This window comes from Primulina tabacum, chromosome 3 (genome assembly GCF_025594145.1).
Source record: "Primulina tabacum isolate GXHZ01 chromosome 3, ASM2559414v2, whole genome shotgun sequence".
Classification (NCBI taxonomy): Eukaryota; Viridiplantae; Streptophyta; class Magnoliopsida; order Lamiales; family Gesneriaceae; genus Primulina; species Primulina tabacum.
In genome coordinates, this window is record NC_134552.1 from 11,999,103 (window position 1) to 12,014,258 (window position 15,156).

The 15,156-nt window shown below is 34.0% G+C and overlaps 2 protein-coding genes across 5 annotated transcripts; one reads left to right on the forward strand and one right to left on the reverse strand.

Moving 5' to 3' along the window:
* The first annotated feature begins 1,254 nt into the window (after positions 1 to 1,254).
* LOC142540377 (U-box domain-containing protein 62-like) lies at positions 1,255 to 8,519 on the forward strand. 4 transcript variants are annotated; one of them, XM_075646481.1, is made up of 8 exons: positions 1,255 to 1,806; positions 1,902 to 2,145; positions 4,916 to 4,997; positions 5,962 to 6,019; positions 6,427 to 6,527; positions 6,739 to 6,834; positions 6,943 to 7,013; positions 8,257 to 8,519. In XM_075646481.1, exons 1-8 carry the CDS (start codon positions 1,374 to 1,376, stop codon positions 8,366 to 8,368), a joined length of 1,197 nt encoding a protein of 398 aa, XP_075502596.1. In that variant the 5' UTR covers positions 1,255 to 1,373; the 3' UTR covers positions 8,369 to 8,519. The 4 variants fall into 4 exon arrangements, with proteins under 4 accessions (XP_075502596.1, XP_075502599.1, XP_075502595.1 ...); XM_075646484.1 differs by having other exon boundaries at positions 6,427 to 6,515; XM_075646480.1 differs by having other exon boundaries at positions 1,257 to 1,806; positions 1,899 to 2,145.
* Positions 8,520 to 10,793: 2,274 nt separating this feature from the next.
* LOC142538978 (uncharacterized) lies at positions 10,794 to 12,068 on the reverse strand. Its single transcript, XM_075644274.1, has one exon. The coding sequence runs from the start codon at positions 11,734 to 11,736 to the stop codon at positions 11,023 to 11,025; it is 714 nt and encodes a 237-aa protein (XP_075500389.1). The 5' UTR covers positions 11,737 to 12,068; the 3' UTR covers positions 10,794 to 11,022.
* Positions 12,069 to 15,156: the final 3,088 nt, after the last annotated feature.

Consider the following 15,156-nt stretch of genomic DNA (forward strand, 5'->3'; position numbering starts at 1 on the left):
CACACGACAAATTGGGCGAGTGTCGGTGCAAATCATGTATTTGGTTTGAGAATAGATAATAAATGTTATATTTATATTAATTTCGGTCAAGAATTTTTTTTAAAATTTAAAGATTTTTTAAAGATGATGTAACTTGGATATTTTTTTTATGTCAATGTTGGTGACTGGATATAACTCTCTTCAATCATTCCTGGGATGGGAGGGAGTAGGTCTTTCTTCATATTTGTTAATTCATTTCTGGTTTACACGACTTCAGGCAGATAAAACAGCTATCAAAGCTATGCTTGTCAATCGAGTAGGTGATCTTGGATTAGCTCCTGGGATTTCGGATTCTTTTACTCTCTTTCAAACAGTAGACTTTTCAACCATTTTTGCTTGGCTAATGCCCCCAGAAATTCTTTTTTTTTTTTTTCGCACAAATATATGTCTGTCATACATAGTTTTAAATGCGTTTTAAAGATTTTAAAGATTTTTTCTGCACAAATATATGTCTGTCAAACATAGTTTGTAAAATATTTAAAGATTTTTTTTCGCACAAATATATGTCTGTCACACATAGTTTGTAAATGCGTTTTATCTAGCTAGCATGATTTGCAAACTATTGCGTTAGCTCGATTGTTCACTAAGTGCGCACCGAAAAGTAGCGATTTTATGTTTTCAGAATACGTTATTTAATATGGTATTGATCGACTCGTGTACTCAAGCCCATGCTTCATTACTTCTGGACATGAGAACGGGTAATCATTATCTTCGATAGACATTGGGTAAGTCATCGCGCTAACTTAGTCGACTGCATATCATGTTAGTCAAGTAAATGACATTGAAAAAGTCACGTGCAAAAAACTATTTCGGAAATATGTTGGTAAAAAGAATCGAACAATGTCTGTTATTTATGATGATATTTTCGTCTATAAGAGCCTACATAACAAACGGTTAATTCTCATTTAGATCAACTAATATATCATCAGCTTTGATCTTTATGATGAGTATGACGAGCATACAAATCTTATATTTTAAATCAAGCGCATATGACTATTGAGTAAAAAAAACTTTCCCTTCTTTATATATATATATATGCATAGATATTTCTTGAAAACTTATTTTTAAAAACTGTATTTTCCCAATTTTTTACGATGGTGTTGGTAAGAATTATTTTCGAAATATAAAATCTAATTTAAAATTTATATTAGTCAAAAGGTCAACATGGGTTGAGTTTGACCTAGCATATGGTCACGTCGTCACACATTGACCTCGAAGAACATCAACCTGAAATTTCAAACGTCGTCGCTTCCTTCTCACACACCCTAACCCTAATTCAATTTCCACCAACTTCAGGTTTCCTCTCTCTACCATTGTTCTTCTGAATTCTGGAAATGGCTTCTGAAAAAATCAGCACGGTCCCACCTCAGCAAGTCCGCAACGCACTAGGCTCACTCCCTCCACCGCAGCTTGTGTTCCCGGATGCTTTCGCGTGTGCCTCGCAGCCTACGTACCTCCGTGCCTCCACCGTTAGTGTCCCTAAGACCTCCACCCGTGAGCTTACTTCCAACTTCCTTGATCACCACCAGCCCCACTACTTTCATACCCCCTCACTTCAAGCCGCCGGGTTCCGCCACCAATGGAATGCTAACTGCCGCGACTCAGGTGGAAACGCTTCGGTGGACGATGACTACGACGGTGATGAAGAAGAGGAAGAAAATAACGTGGAGAATATCGTCACCGTGGCCAAAATCAGTGACGGAAACCAAGAAGAAAGGTTTACTGCTAACTTTAGCAGTCAGAAAAACAAAGACATTTCTGCCGCCGGTGAGCTATGAGTAAATTTATAAAAATGAAACCTTTTTCCAATTCTTAGAACTTATCCGATTTATTTCTGATTTTTTAAATACTGTTTATAGTAGAGATCAAAGAGGGGAATGTCGGGCAGAGTGGAAAGGAAAACAATAACGAGAGTGGAATGAGAAACGCCGGAGGGGAAATGTACTACCAAACATACTTGAACCAGGCAGATGGTCCAAGTTCTTCGTCAGGACACAAAGATACTGTGGGGATGGAGAATGGATGTACATTTAGCGGGAGAAAGGATAACTTGTGTTTAACTGAATCTGGGGAGTCCTTGAGGGGAATTCTATCTGATCCTCTAACGTAAGATTATTATTCTTTCATGTTCAAAATTGGTACTTTGGTTTGGTATGGAAGTTTCTTAGTGTATGTGTGTGATTGAAGGATATATAAAAACTTTGTTTTTGATTTCTATGTTTCCTAATTTTTTTTCGTTTTGGGATAATGATTGCTTATTGTATTACTTGCATGTTTTGGAGTATGAGGTGGAAGCCATATTGCATCTGTTTTCTTGATGGTATTTATTTATGTATTGGGAGGTTAATTATATTGAAAAGTAGGAGTATGTAACAAAAGTATAGGCCTTTAAAAAGTTAGATTAGACGAGATTTCAATTTTTTGCAAGCGAGTACGATTTTGTTCTGATTATAGTGTGAATTAGATATGATGATTGATACCTGAGTTTATCCTGTTATCTCTATATAGATTTGGTTGAGTGAAGTGGACATATGTTTGTTGATTGTTCTAAAGACTCGGTATTAAAGTGGGACTGTTAGGACATAAGCCCAAAGCGAATAGACTAGCTCGTCGCATGGTCGAGTCACTCAAGCTTATTAATTGCTCCACAATTATCTATAAAAATGATGTGGGACGTGTAAAAGTTCCCACCTCTTGAAAGCCTACACCGAGGACAATTTATTTGAGAAATTTCACTCACCTATCAACACGTGGTGAAAGCAAAATACAAGTTATAATGCGGTCATGGTATGGAGGTTAATTCGATGGTAGTTTTTACCTTGATTATCCCTTTTGTCATGTCCGTTCAAACAGATCAATAACGTCAGGGTCAACCAATACGATAACCTTTGAGCATAAGATCAAAAGGAAAGTTCAAACCCTAAAAACTAGTTTATTAAGTGGGAGGACACCTTAAACTTATTAATCATTCCATAATTGTTTGTGGAGCGATACGAGTAATATCCAACTTATCCAAAAAAAGATAAGATTTTTAAACCAGGTCGAGATAGGAACATCTGTGAATAAACTGCACCTCTTGTGTGATCATATATACGATGATTATTACACCCCAAGAATGCATATTCGGTAAATTTTTCATTGACAACAATGAATGCAGGCTTGTCTGGCCCAACACCGACACACGTCTGATATGTCTTCAAATGTGTCCAAAAGAAAAAGAAATCAAATTCTGAAAGTGCGTCGGAGACGGTTAAATACATTCATATAAATAAATTGATGAAAATTAGCAGCATTCAACATGAAATTCAATGATATGATCTGGACTTTCCTCTTTTATTTTGTCTTCGATCTTTAAGAGTTCAAGCAACCACATCTAACTATTCACATCATTCCACGTGTGTCTTTTTCTCAATCGGAAGCGAAGAGCACTGACGAGAAAGGGAAATGATAGTTTCAGATTTAACTTTTAAGTGAAAGGAAAGTAAGTGGCGGATGAAGATGGTGGCACAAATGATAGAGCGGAGTGGTAGAAGAATGGGGTTTTAGCCTTTTAGGACATTTAAATTTAAGTTGTTGGCTAAATGGGCTGGGGGTTGAGAATTTTTAATGGATTAAAAACATGGTCTTTCATCCATTAAAAGTGTAATAATTTTTTTAATAATAGTTACAATAACTAATTGTTTCAGGTCACATATTTGATTGAAATGCTAATTTTTTGGGGGTGCATGTTACTCAAACTATGTGTTTGTGATGTCTCTAGTTAGTTATAAGCAGAATTTCCAGAAGCAAGTAATGAAACAGATCGATGAAACAATACGCAACACAAGGTAGTACTGATGTTTACGAAGGTTGTGTTTAATTTTGGGGATAGAATTTTGTAGGGATAACTTACAATGTGATTATTAAAATACACAAGGTAGTACTGATGTTTACGAAGGTTGTGTTTAATTTTGGGGATAGAATTTTGTAGGGATAACTTACAATGTGATTATTAAAATAATTGGATAGGCTATGTAGTGGTTATTGATAAATAATAATATTGTTAGTTTGATTTATTAAAATCGTTATTAGATTTGTGATTAAACAAAAAATCACAAATTTGTCCTTTTTCTTTTCATTTATAAAGACCAAAGATTGTGAAGGAAGGGTATATTAGGACTTTTTTCATTTTCTTTCCATTTATAGTGACCAAAGATTTTTTATCCATGCTCAAATTAAGTACTAAAAGTATGCCCAAATCCTATTATTAACGAGTCTTTGATTTTAAGAAAATAATCATTTTTGTTAGTAAACAGGGGATGAGTTGGGATTAAGAGCCCTATCCCATCTTAATTGCCTCAAGTAAACGCAGCTACAGCCATTGAGGAAGATTTACAACAGAAATATATGGACACTCCTAATCAAGAACACATTCTTCTTCACATAATAAAATTTTCCTATAACCGCTATCTGCCTCCGTCTTGCCCTAGTAAAAACTAACACACTCTTCTTGCTACTAAAATTGAACTCATATCACTTTGACTGTAAAACTTAGGAGCCTTCCACATTTATGCTCTGATATTGACGTTATATGTAATGTGGGACTGGACTTGGTGAAAGTTACATTATTTGTTTTCGTTTAGCCATGTTCTCTGAATTTTTATCTTTTCTGAATGATTTCATTGCTGCTATGTTTGTTCTTGTCTTTGGAGCTATTAGCTTGGCTGTGTAATGCTTAATGTCACAAACTACTTATGAGAAAACGAAATCTCAAGTTTTTCGTGGTTAATGTTCTTACGACACCTTTCAAGGAAATTCGCCATGTGACATTCTCAAAGAACTTTGTATCTGATTTCAATTTCCTATATGTATTTAATGTTAAATCATCTCTTCACAGCGGAAAACTTATGGATGATGCAATGATATTACCTTGTGGACATTCCTTTGGTAGTGGTGGTATTGAACAAATAATTAGAACGGTGAGTAACAAGTTACTTTATTCTGTTTTCTTGTGTAAGAGAATGTTTTTCATGCTACTTCATCTGACCTCAACTATTGCAAAATAGTGATAGCCATGACAGCCATGTTTCTAACTATTTTATTGGCAATTATGGCTAGTCCAGAGACTCACTCCTACTAGATACACTTACGTTCGTGGATTGTCTATCTTCATTAGCTCAATTCAGATACATTTTATAGTGATTTTATGCATTGACAGCTATTTCAATAATTTGTTTCAATAAAACCAGTGACATGAATTCGATGGACGACTTTCAGATGCACACCTTTTCTTGGGTCCGGTGATGGGATGGAGTGTGATGGTCATCAGGGATCACTCTGATTATGGCACTAGGATCCTAATTTCTGATCGTACCGTTCTAGTGGTCTTGCAAGGCTCCTTTTTTGCTACCGATGCTAACTGCTTGATATCGCTTTTGTTGCATGATGTCTGATTGATATTTTGAATATCTCATAGCATCTATCATCGTATCTGCTCAAATGTGGGATCAAGTAATAGTGGCTATGCTCTCAACACTTATTTATGTTGATCATATTATCTCTTGTTATATTATCAAGTTTCCTCATAATAGAGCCAAGAAACTTGGAGTGATGTCTGTTTTTTTTTTAATTCATTATTTCAAAATTGCAATTTAGTTCCTCGCTATTTTCACAATTATAGTATGACTCTCATTCAAAATTTCAAATTTGCAGTTTAGTCATTCACTAATTTTGCAATCATGTTAGTTTAGTCATTCACTAATTTTGCAATCATGTTATGACCCTTATTTAAATATAAATCAAATTAATTATAAAAAAACTTTGTATTTATGTCTGAGATTCCCACTTAGTTTTCTATTTATTTTTGTTTGTTAAAAAGGAATCCGATATATGGCATCTATAAATAAATGACTCTTTCAACTATATTTCTAAATGTATTTTCAGAAAGCTTGTTGCACGTGTTCACAACCAGTATCAGAGAACTCAATTGCTCCAAATCTGTGTAAGCTGAACTATTCTTTGTTTATTTAAAAAAATTTTAATCTAATTTGATGAGAAGTGCCAATTCTGTGTTCTCTTCTTATGGCATGTGTTGTAGATCCGTGCATATGACTCAGAGATGTTATTTTGTACAGTAGTTTTAATTACCTACCACACTTGGTACTTTCCTGGCAAGTTTCGACTCACGAACTGTGTACACATCTCTCAAATTAAAATTATATTTATTTTAGTTATTCTACTTTGATTCAGAATAATCATCCATTTTACAAGATTAATTTAATAATGTATGCTTGTTAATTCTCTTCTCAGAAATCCTGGAAACCTAAAGTTTTAGTGCTCTGCTAATTGTATCAATAGGCTACAGTGAAACAATAATTATGTTTTGATTTTTGTTTTTGTTTTGCGTAGCTCTACGCTTAGCTGTCCAGGCATTCCAACGGGAAGAAGAGTTGCAAGTTATCCATACATCAAAACGACGAAAGGAACGATATGACATGGTTTGTCAGAATGTCTGTGGTCCTGACTCTGCATTCTTTTTCTTTCATTGTTTTTGAAAAAGAAAAGGTCCTTAAATTTGATTCAGGATATCGTGAAACCAATCATTTTTTGGATTATGGAAAATAAGGGGCCTAGCTTATAAATTATATTTTACCGTGATTATGTTTGTTTTCCTAGCAATGCTGTTGTTTCTAACTGATGTTTATTTCATTGCTTTTGTAGGACAAGGGAACCTATGGAGATTCTGTGCTTGCAGATCACTTAAGAGGAAGAGGTGTTCAGTTTCCTTTCTCGGTGACCGACAGGGTTCTTATAAAGGTCTTGGGAAAGTGCTCATTTTCTTTTTTTAAAAAAGAAGAAGTTAAAGCTTCATACAAATTTCTTGATTAACTATGTCTAACTACTAACCAAGAAAAGTTGAATCAGGGTAACAAGAGAACACCTCCACGTTTTGTGGGACGCGTGGCAATTGTTACCGCACAATGCTTGAATGGCTGGTAAGTCTCTTTCTTAATAATGCGACCTCTCACTTACTGGAAATTTTAATTCAGTATATGCCTTTCTTGTTATGAGTTGTCTGGATAATTGCATGTATGGCTGGTAAGTCTCTTTCTTAATAATGCGACCTCTCACTTACTGGAAATTTTAATTCAGTATATGCCTTTCTTTTTATGAGTTGTCTGGATAATTGCATGTTCTTTATGAATGCGTTTAATGTGATTCCTAAGAAGTAAAAATCTAATTCATTCTCAATGCCAATCCTAATTTTGTTTCTTAAAGAGAAAGGGGAGCAAGAGAGATTAGGAAGTGTAAAAAATAACCGACTAACAAGTCCTTTGACTTGTATATATATCAGCGCGTGTGTGTGTGTATGTGTGTCTATATATATATATGTATATATATATGTATATATATATATGTATGGTGCATTCTAAACTTCCAAGAATTTATTGTTACATAGTCTTCAATTTGTGTTGATGGTTTCCCCTCCAAAAGTTGGGGAAATTTGGTATATAACCAATTTTTTTGTTATGAAACGGCCCATAGAGCGTGATTTGTTAAGTTTTCTCTCACTTCTTCTACACGAACTTCGATTTAACAAATCATAACAAATTAAATTTGTTGTGTAACCAAATTTTTTGTTATGTAGCGTCCCATAGAGTGATTTGGTAATTTTTCTTTTACTTTTTCTACATGAACTTCGATTTTAACAAATCATAACAAATTAAATTTTAGAAACCCTCTTTACTTTGTGATACAACACTTTAAACTCTTCTGTGAAACTTGGAACATATTCTCAAGGGACTACTAATCAGATCGAAATATATTATAAGTTGATTTCGAGGTTGCCTGGACAAAAGTTCTACGTAGGGAAAATCATTTCACGTATATGCTAAAAGTGATTGATCGAGAATAAGTTGGATGAGTTGGGCATCACTAGTCATTATATAGATCATGCACAAAAAGATATTTCTTCATCACCTTGACCTAACGAAATTTAACATAAATTTTAATGATTGGACAAGCGATCTTCAGATAGAAGCATCAGATTTTGTTTTGACGATTTGGTGCTCCTTAAACCATCTTCAGTAACTGCAAGCCAATCACCATTGTACGTTGCTAACATGGTTTGTAGTAGTGATTGTGGTAGGTACATGTGTGTGTAAGCAATCTAATTTTGGACAGAAACTTGATTTTGAAACTGGGATATGGCAGATTCACCTATTTTGAAACCGACAGGTATGTAGTAAAGACGTTGGACAATGCAGAAAGTGTGAAATTGCAGTATCGCTCGCTTGCCAAAGTTGCTGAGAATCCATTGCATGGCAAGACTATGCCCAACTGGCTGTAGAGTCGGGGCCATAAAAAAACATTTACATCACAATGTACATACTGGATTCGAACTTATGATAGATCTCTGCAGTAATTTTGATGTTGACAAAGGAGCTGTAAATTGTAGAAAACATTCTGATTTAGTAAACTGCATATGTTCTGGTCTTGAACCTTGGGTTATATGGGTATCAGGTACTCATTTAAGGCGAAGTCTATTTATGGTAACTTCGCTCTAGTTGACTTGACTGTGTTCGGATAAATAAAGGGAGTTGCGAGTAGCAATGGGTTGGTCGGTAAAACTTTATTTGCCATGATCGACAAGAACACTAGATCAAAACTAATAATAGTTTTATCTTGCTTAAGCTCCAACATACGGAACCAAACTCGAATTGGGATATTCTGAATAGATTTCAAGCTCAAATTTCAACCTGAACATGATAGTATGCTCTGGAATTCGGATTGATTTGATTGTTCTAAATAACCCGACATTCAAAAAACCAACCAAGAAAAGGAAGCTGGAAGTATGCCTTAGGTGCTCAAATACGAGTATTTGTCCTATCGAGAAATGGTGTTGCAAGAAAGTCATCCCATCACTTGTGGAATGTTAGTAGACAATAGGCGTATGATATTGCAATAGGCCATGTTTTCCCAGTCGAATCTTCAAGTTGAGTTTCTTGATCAGGCAAGTGCTATGTAATACAGTTATACGCACGCAACAAGTTCAAATCAATAATTTGCATGGGGAACTAACTATGTTTTTCAGAAGGAAATCTAAAATAATAATAATAATTTGATTTATATATTTTCTGAAATATAAATTAACTAAATGAGAACTCACAAAATTGAAACATTGAATTTATCCCAAAATAAAAAATAAAATTGAAACATTCAAAACAATAAAATTAATTTATATTACCAAAAATTCCGAGTAGCCCTCGCCAAACATAGGCTTGAAAACCCGAGTTTTCGGACACCGAGTCATCCCCATATCTAGTCTTCGTTCTGCATATATTAAAAGACCAAATTACCAAGACGATAATTAATTTAAGGTTGCAGAAATCAAACAAGAACAAATACTAGAGAAATTAAAGGGATAACAAAAATGTACTTTCTAAAGAAAAATAAATCCTTAATGCAAAAACTTTGAATTATAAGTAGAATTTTACCGAAAGGATTAAGCAAAATTTTGAGTAGAGTCGAATAAAGCAGTAATGAGATCGACAACATTAGGTGGAAATAATTTAAGGTTGTATCTGGATGGATGAATATGAAATATATGGATTCGATTATATTTTCATTGTTAACAATGAAATAATAGATAAATGAATTTTAAATAAATCAGTGAACTTGAAGTATAACATAGCTCACATAAAACATTATATAAACATGGAATATTCTAATTAAATTTTATTGTCTTTCCCTAAATGCAAAAATACATTTGAAATTCATCGATCCAAACACAACTTAAAGAATCTATGTTATTTTAGATTGAATAAGAATAATTTAAAAAAAAAAAACTATTTAAGGTATCATTGTTCACGGCGAACCCCACCAAAGCCAGGCGACTATGGTCTCTCCCACTACAAGATTTTAAAAGGCATGGTGTCGCCGGGTTAAGTACTTAAGCTAAGACACATGACGTAACGAATAAAAGAGGCAAAGTAAAACAATCAGAAATGTAGTGGATAATCTGTTGTGAATAGCTTCGACCTGAATCACCGTCCGAACAAGGTCCGAATTATTTAGACTATCAAATTTCAAGATTACAGGTATTTTGAAATTAAATGTCATCTGATATTTACTTTTGGTGGATATGGTCAAAATTAATTATGTGATACAGCACCTAATATTAACAAACTTGGGAAAATCATAATTCAAATTTTTTAATACCTTTGGAGTGGATTTGTTGGTATAAATGTCAGCTGTTTTCTCAGATCCTTCAATTATAACAACAAAGCAAGGACTGTAAAGCAATCAAAAGCCTTAGGAGTTAGGTGGTAGCCCACAAGTTTCACAATGCTTAAAACGTAATTTGAAATTTTTCCACCTTGTTCATACATAATTCAATCATAACAATATTTATTTTTTATCATAAAAAATTATCATAGTTTTTAACTGATACAATGAACTAGTTGAATTAAAAAATATTGAATAATTTATAAATTATGTGCCTCGAATGTTATTTCATTACGACGGACATATACGGGGAATTCAAAGTTAAATGTTAGGAATTTTGTGAATGAAAGACCGGCCCTCAAATAGTAGGTCTCTTGTGAGACGATCACACGAATATTTATATGTGAGACGGGTCAATTCTACCGATATTCATAATAAAAAAATACTCTTAGCATAAAAAAATAATATTTTTTCATGGATGACCCAAATAAAAGACTGTCTCACAAAATACGACCCGTGAGATCGTCTCACACAAATTTTCACCGCCCTGAAATCAAACGAGGCAGCTGGACATTCCACTATGCATAAAATGGATACAACATCGTAAATCGAAACCAATCATCATCAATTATCAAGTGGGGTATGAAGAAGCCAATCCCCGATTTCCAAATCACCTTTCATTTTTTTTTTCAATTAGATATTCTCGTAAACATGTTATACAGATCATCGTACATAAAATGTTTGTCTCAATGTTAACACGAATCAGCCCAAATCACTTCAGCGTAGCAACCAACAATTTTTGAATTGTCCCTGAGCACTTTCCCTAAAATCCATCACCCTCGTCAGGCAAAAATGAGTGCAAAATCCCAGCCCCAGCCCGCCACATATCCTGTTAGTCTTCAACAAATAACATCTCGGCACACAATCCTCCCCTTTCCCCTGTACAACCATGCCCCACACCCTATTCACGCCGCCCTCTCCCAATTCTTGGCTCGAATTTTCTTGATCATGCTCCAATTCTTCAACAAACATAACAGCATCAGGGATTTTTGATCCCTCATTTTCCCATTCACTTTTCAAGAAATCCCAGTTCTCGAAAACGGCCTTTTCTATCTTAAATTTCAATATTCTCTTCTCACCGAATCCATCATTTTCTGCATGTATTTGGACTAACAAAGGAGCTTTCTTCAAGTTCTTTACAATGTCTGCTACCGATTCTTGGATCCAAGACTCGATCTTTTCTGAAGAGACTGAATCTTTATTCTGTGAATCATCAGCGCCCTTTAAGAAATCATCCGTGGGAGAAGAGACAACGGCGGAATTATTTGATAAATCGAATGATACAGATAAAGTTTTTTTTGCAGTTTTCTTGGTCTGATTAAAGGTGGAAAAACATGGGTTCGAAGAGTAGATCTGATTCGATTTTTTTGCTTGAAGAAAAGAGGAATTAGCCATGTTTCCTCTGGGTTGAATCCCATTTGCTGCCGCCATATTCAGTAAAGACGGCGATTGGGTATAATATGAAAGTAATCAAACACGCAGATACACGCACTCAAAGAATTTCTTGAATAATGATTCTCGAGTGAAAAAAAAGGGGGATTCTTCGTAAAAATCAGGTCAGACAAGAACCGAAATCTTGAAACAAAACCTCGAATAAACAAGGATTCAGATATTTCCCGGGTGGTTAGGATAATGAATGAGAACCAAGATTGTGTGTAAGATAAATCAAAAGAAAAAGGCTCAAATTTATTTTATTTATACAAGGAAATAGAACAAGATTTCGTAGAAGAATCCAAGGAATAAATGGGTAGACCGGAGAAGCGTGAGAAATTTGGATTGCGGCCAAGCGAGGAAGTGAGCATAACGCGTGTTTGGGAAGGGTAATCATGCATTGAAATGAGAAAACCACGTGCCTATTGACAAAACATCTGACCACCAAAACGTTTCGAGGAATAAAAATGTGCGCAATCAATATATCTATTTTTTAAAAAAAAAATTGGGAAGCAAAAAATAGAAAAATGAAAATAGAGAAGATTGTAATTTGAAATCGGTAACACTAAAAGAGGGCAAAAACTTATGTGAGACGATCTTACGGATCGTATTTTGTGAGACAGATCTCTTATTTATGTCATCCATGAAAAATTATTATTTTATATGCTAAATGTATTACTTTTTATTGTGGATATCGGTAGAGTTGACTCGTCTCATAAATAAATATTCGTGAGATCGTTTCACAAGAGACCTACTCCCAAAAAAGATGTTTCAATTACTTTGATGATATTTTGTTTGATAAAATAAAATAGATGTTAACACACAAAATAAAGTCTCAAGTTCGAAACTCGGTTTATAAAATTTCTTTTTGTCAGTTTATTGGGTCAGATTCAAATTTTCAAGTAATTGAATCACATAAAAATAACTCGAACAAACGGAGCATGAGCATACTTAGCCAAGCCCATCTCCTAAGTCCAGAAAATGAAACAATATAGGCCCCCAATAGATCTACCAATCTGGCCCTAATATATCTTGCAAAGCCCAAAGTTTTCCAATAAAGCCTAATTCCCACCTTTAGAAGCCCAACCCAATAGTGAAACCAAGGCCCACCGTTCATGGCTTAGAAAGTCGCAACTCATCCATCAATCCCCAATCAAGTAGCCAATATATTCATTTGGAATTCTCTTGGTGTCGTGATCGATGCAATGTTCCATCAATTCCACAGTTGCTGAAGGCTTGAGTAATATATATATATATATATATATATAATATAATTGTGTGTTAATTGATTTTTCACTGGAAAAATGATTGACATGTGTACAAAGGCCCGATTTGTACTGAAAATGGTTAACTTGTATGCAAGCAAACGAATGTCATCTAAGTGTGTCGAAAGTCGAACTTAATAAGGCAAAATATAATTGTTCTTTACCTGTGTTGTTCATAATTTTGGTTTTAGCAAATTGGCTAACTCTTAAATTGGATTAAAAGCTTAGATTTTTCGCATATGTTTGTTGTTGAATCTGGTGTTCTTTTGGTCATTGAAGCACTGTTCTCCAAATATTTTCTATTATTAATTAGTGAAAAACGTGGTTTGCAATTTTTTTTTAAAAAAATTAGAATTATCTTGGGATTCTTAGATTGCGATAATTCTTTTTATTTTTTTTATTCACCATACAAAATTTGTCAAATCAAACCTCAAAATCCAAAAAAAAAATTAAAAAAAATGAAAATTTAGAAAAAATTTTGTTCTTGTCATTCTTAGATTGTGATAATTCCTTTTTAAACTTTTTTTTATTTACCTTAAAAAAATTGTCAAATCAAACCTCAAAATCTAAAATGACAATAAAGAGCACATGGCAAACATTTGAGCCCCAAACACAAAAGATTAAATAGAGAAATTGCGTGTGGGGTTTTGTGTGGCTAAAATTTGTGACCACTCCATTAAACGAGGCTTGATATTGTTGATTTAAATTGTGATTGAATTGGCATACTTGGAGAAGGTCCATCATAAAATATACTGCCATTTGTCTCGATAACAATCGGAAATATTGGACATCCCTTCCGAAGCTCACAACCCTTTGGCCCCTAAACAACCAAACATTTGGATAGATAATCCACATGCCTTTTTGTGCGTATTATTTCAGGTTCCCTTCAGTCATTTTCCATACCATTAATAATTAATTTGGATACCCTTCAAGTATCCGAGTGTGTGAAGCAACTGAGAGCATGATTAAGTCCTCGATTCCTCTTACCAACGATTTTTTCGGATGAGCTTGTCACATAATATTTTGTATTGAACTGTAATTCGCTCAACCGATTAATTTTTCCAATACCGTAACAATAATATCTTTTTGTGGTATTTTTTTTAAAGAAGTTTATTTGTTTATATATTATAATTTATTTGTGCATTAAACTCGTGAAAATGATTCAAGGGGTACAAGTTAACATTTGGTTAGGACCTTTGCATGTGCCGTAACATGGTAGGGCCTCAGACCAGTTTTTTTTTTTTTTTTTTTTTTTGAAATACAATTTCTACCAAATCTTCTCAACTTCGGTCGATGTTATTAAACTGTATACGTAATTCGTTATGGTACCAATGTTTATCCAAATTTTCTCCCTAATTTAATTTGATTATTCGAAGTGACACTGACTTGAAAACAAACATTAATTACAATGTAAGAAGTTCTAAATATGTTATATTTTCTTCTACGTACATTCAATTTTCTTTTCCATTTCTAGAAAGAAAATTTGTCCCACGATTCAACAGTGATACTTATATATATACATGGGGTCTCGTTTTTAATCATGTAAATTCGAAAATATTCTTCGAGCTTTTTTTTTTTTTGCCCTTTTTTCCTTTTCAACTTGTTGAATAATCCAAAGATCTTCAATTGTAGCTTGAACATGCATGCATTCCCAATATAACTACAAGCGGACAATCCCACAATCAAACATATAAGACTCCTCGTGTACATAATTTTGGAATGGAAACAAATCACAGATAGTATCTGATGAACTAACTATTGAGAAAAAAAAAACTTTAAAAAATCCAAATCCCAAAAATTATTCGATCTTTTACACACAATCTTGCACGGTGGTTAAGAAAATGATAAAAGAAAACCTCTATTATCAAATGCAGCCAATATTGTAGGTCTTGTACATACCCCTGCAAGGGAATATGTGCTTTAGGTAAAATAATAACACTGATAAATCAAGAAAGTTTAGAAAATAAAATTTTAAAAAAGGTCAAGAAATGCATGTGCAGGTAGGGTCTATGATATGAGCCAATGGTAGTTTCGTTTTGGAACAATTGCATGTGCATCTTGTGTGACACGAACTATTTTGACACAGTTCTCGTGGCTCTGCGGCTAACTTGTCAATTTCCACCTTACCACATTAATTGTCTGCCCGATATCACTC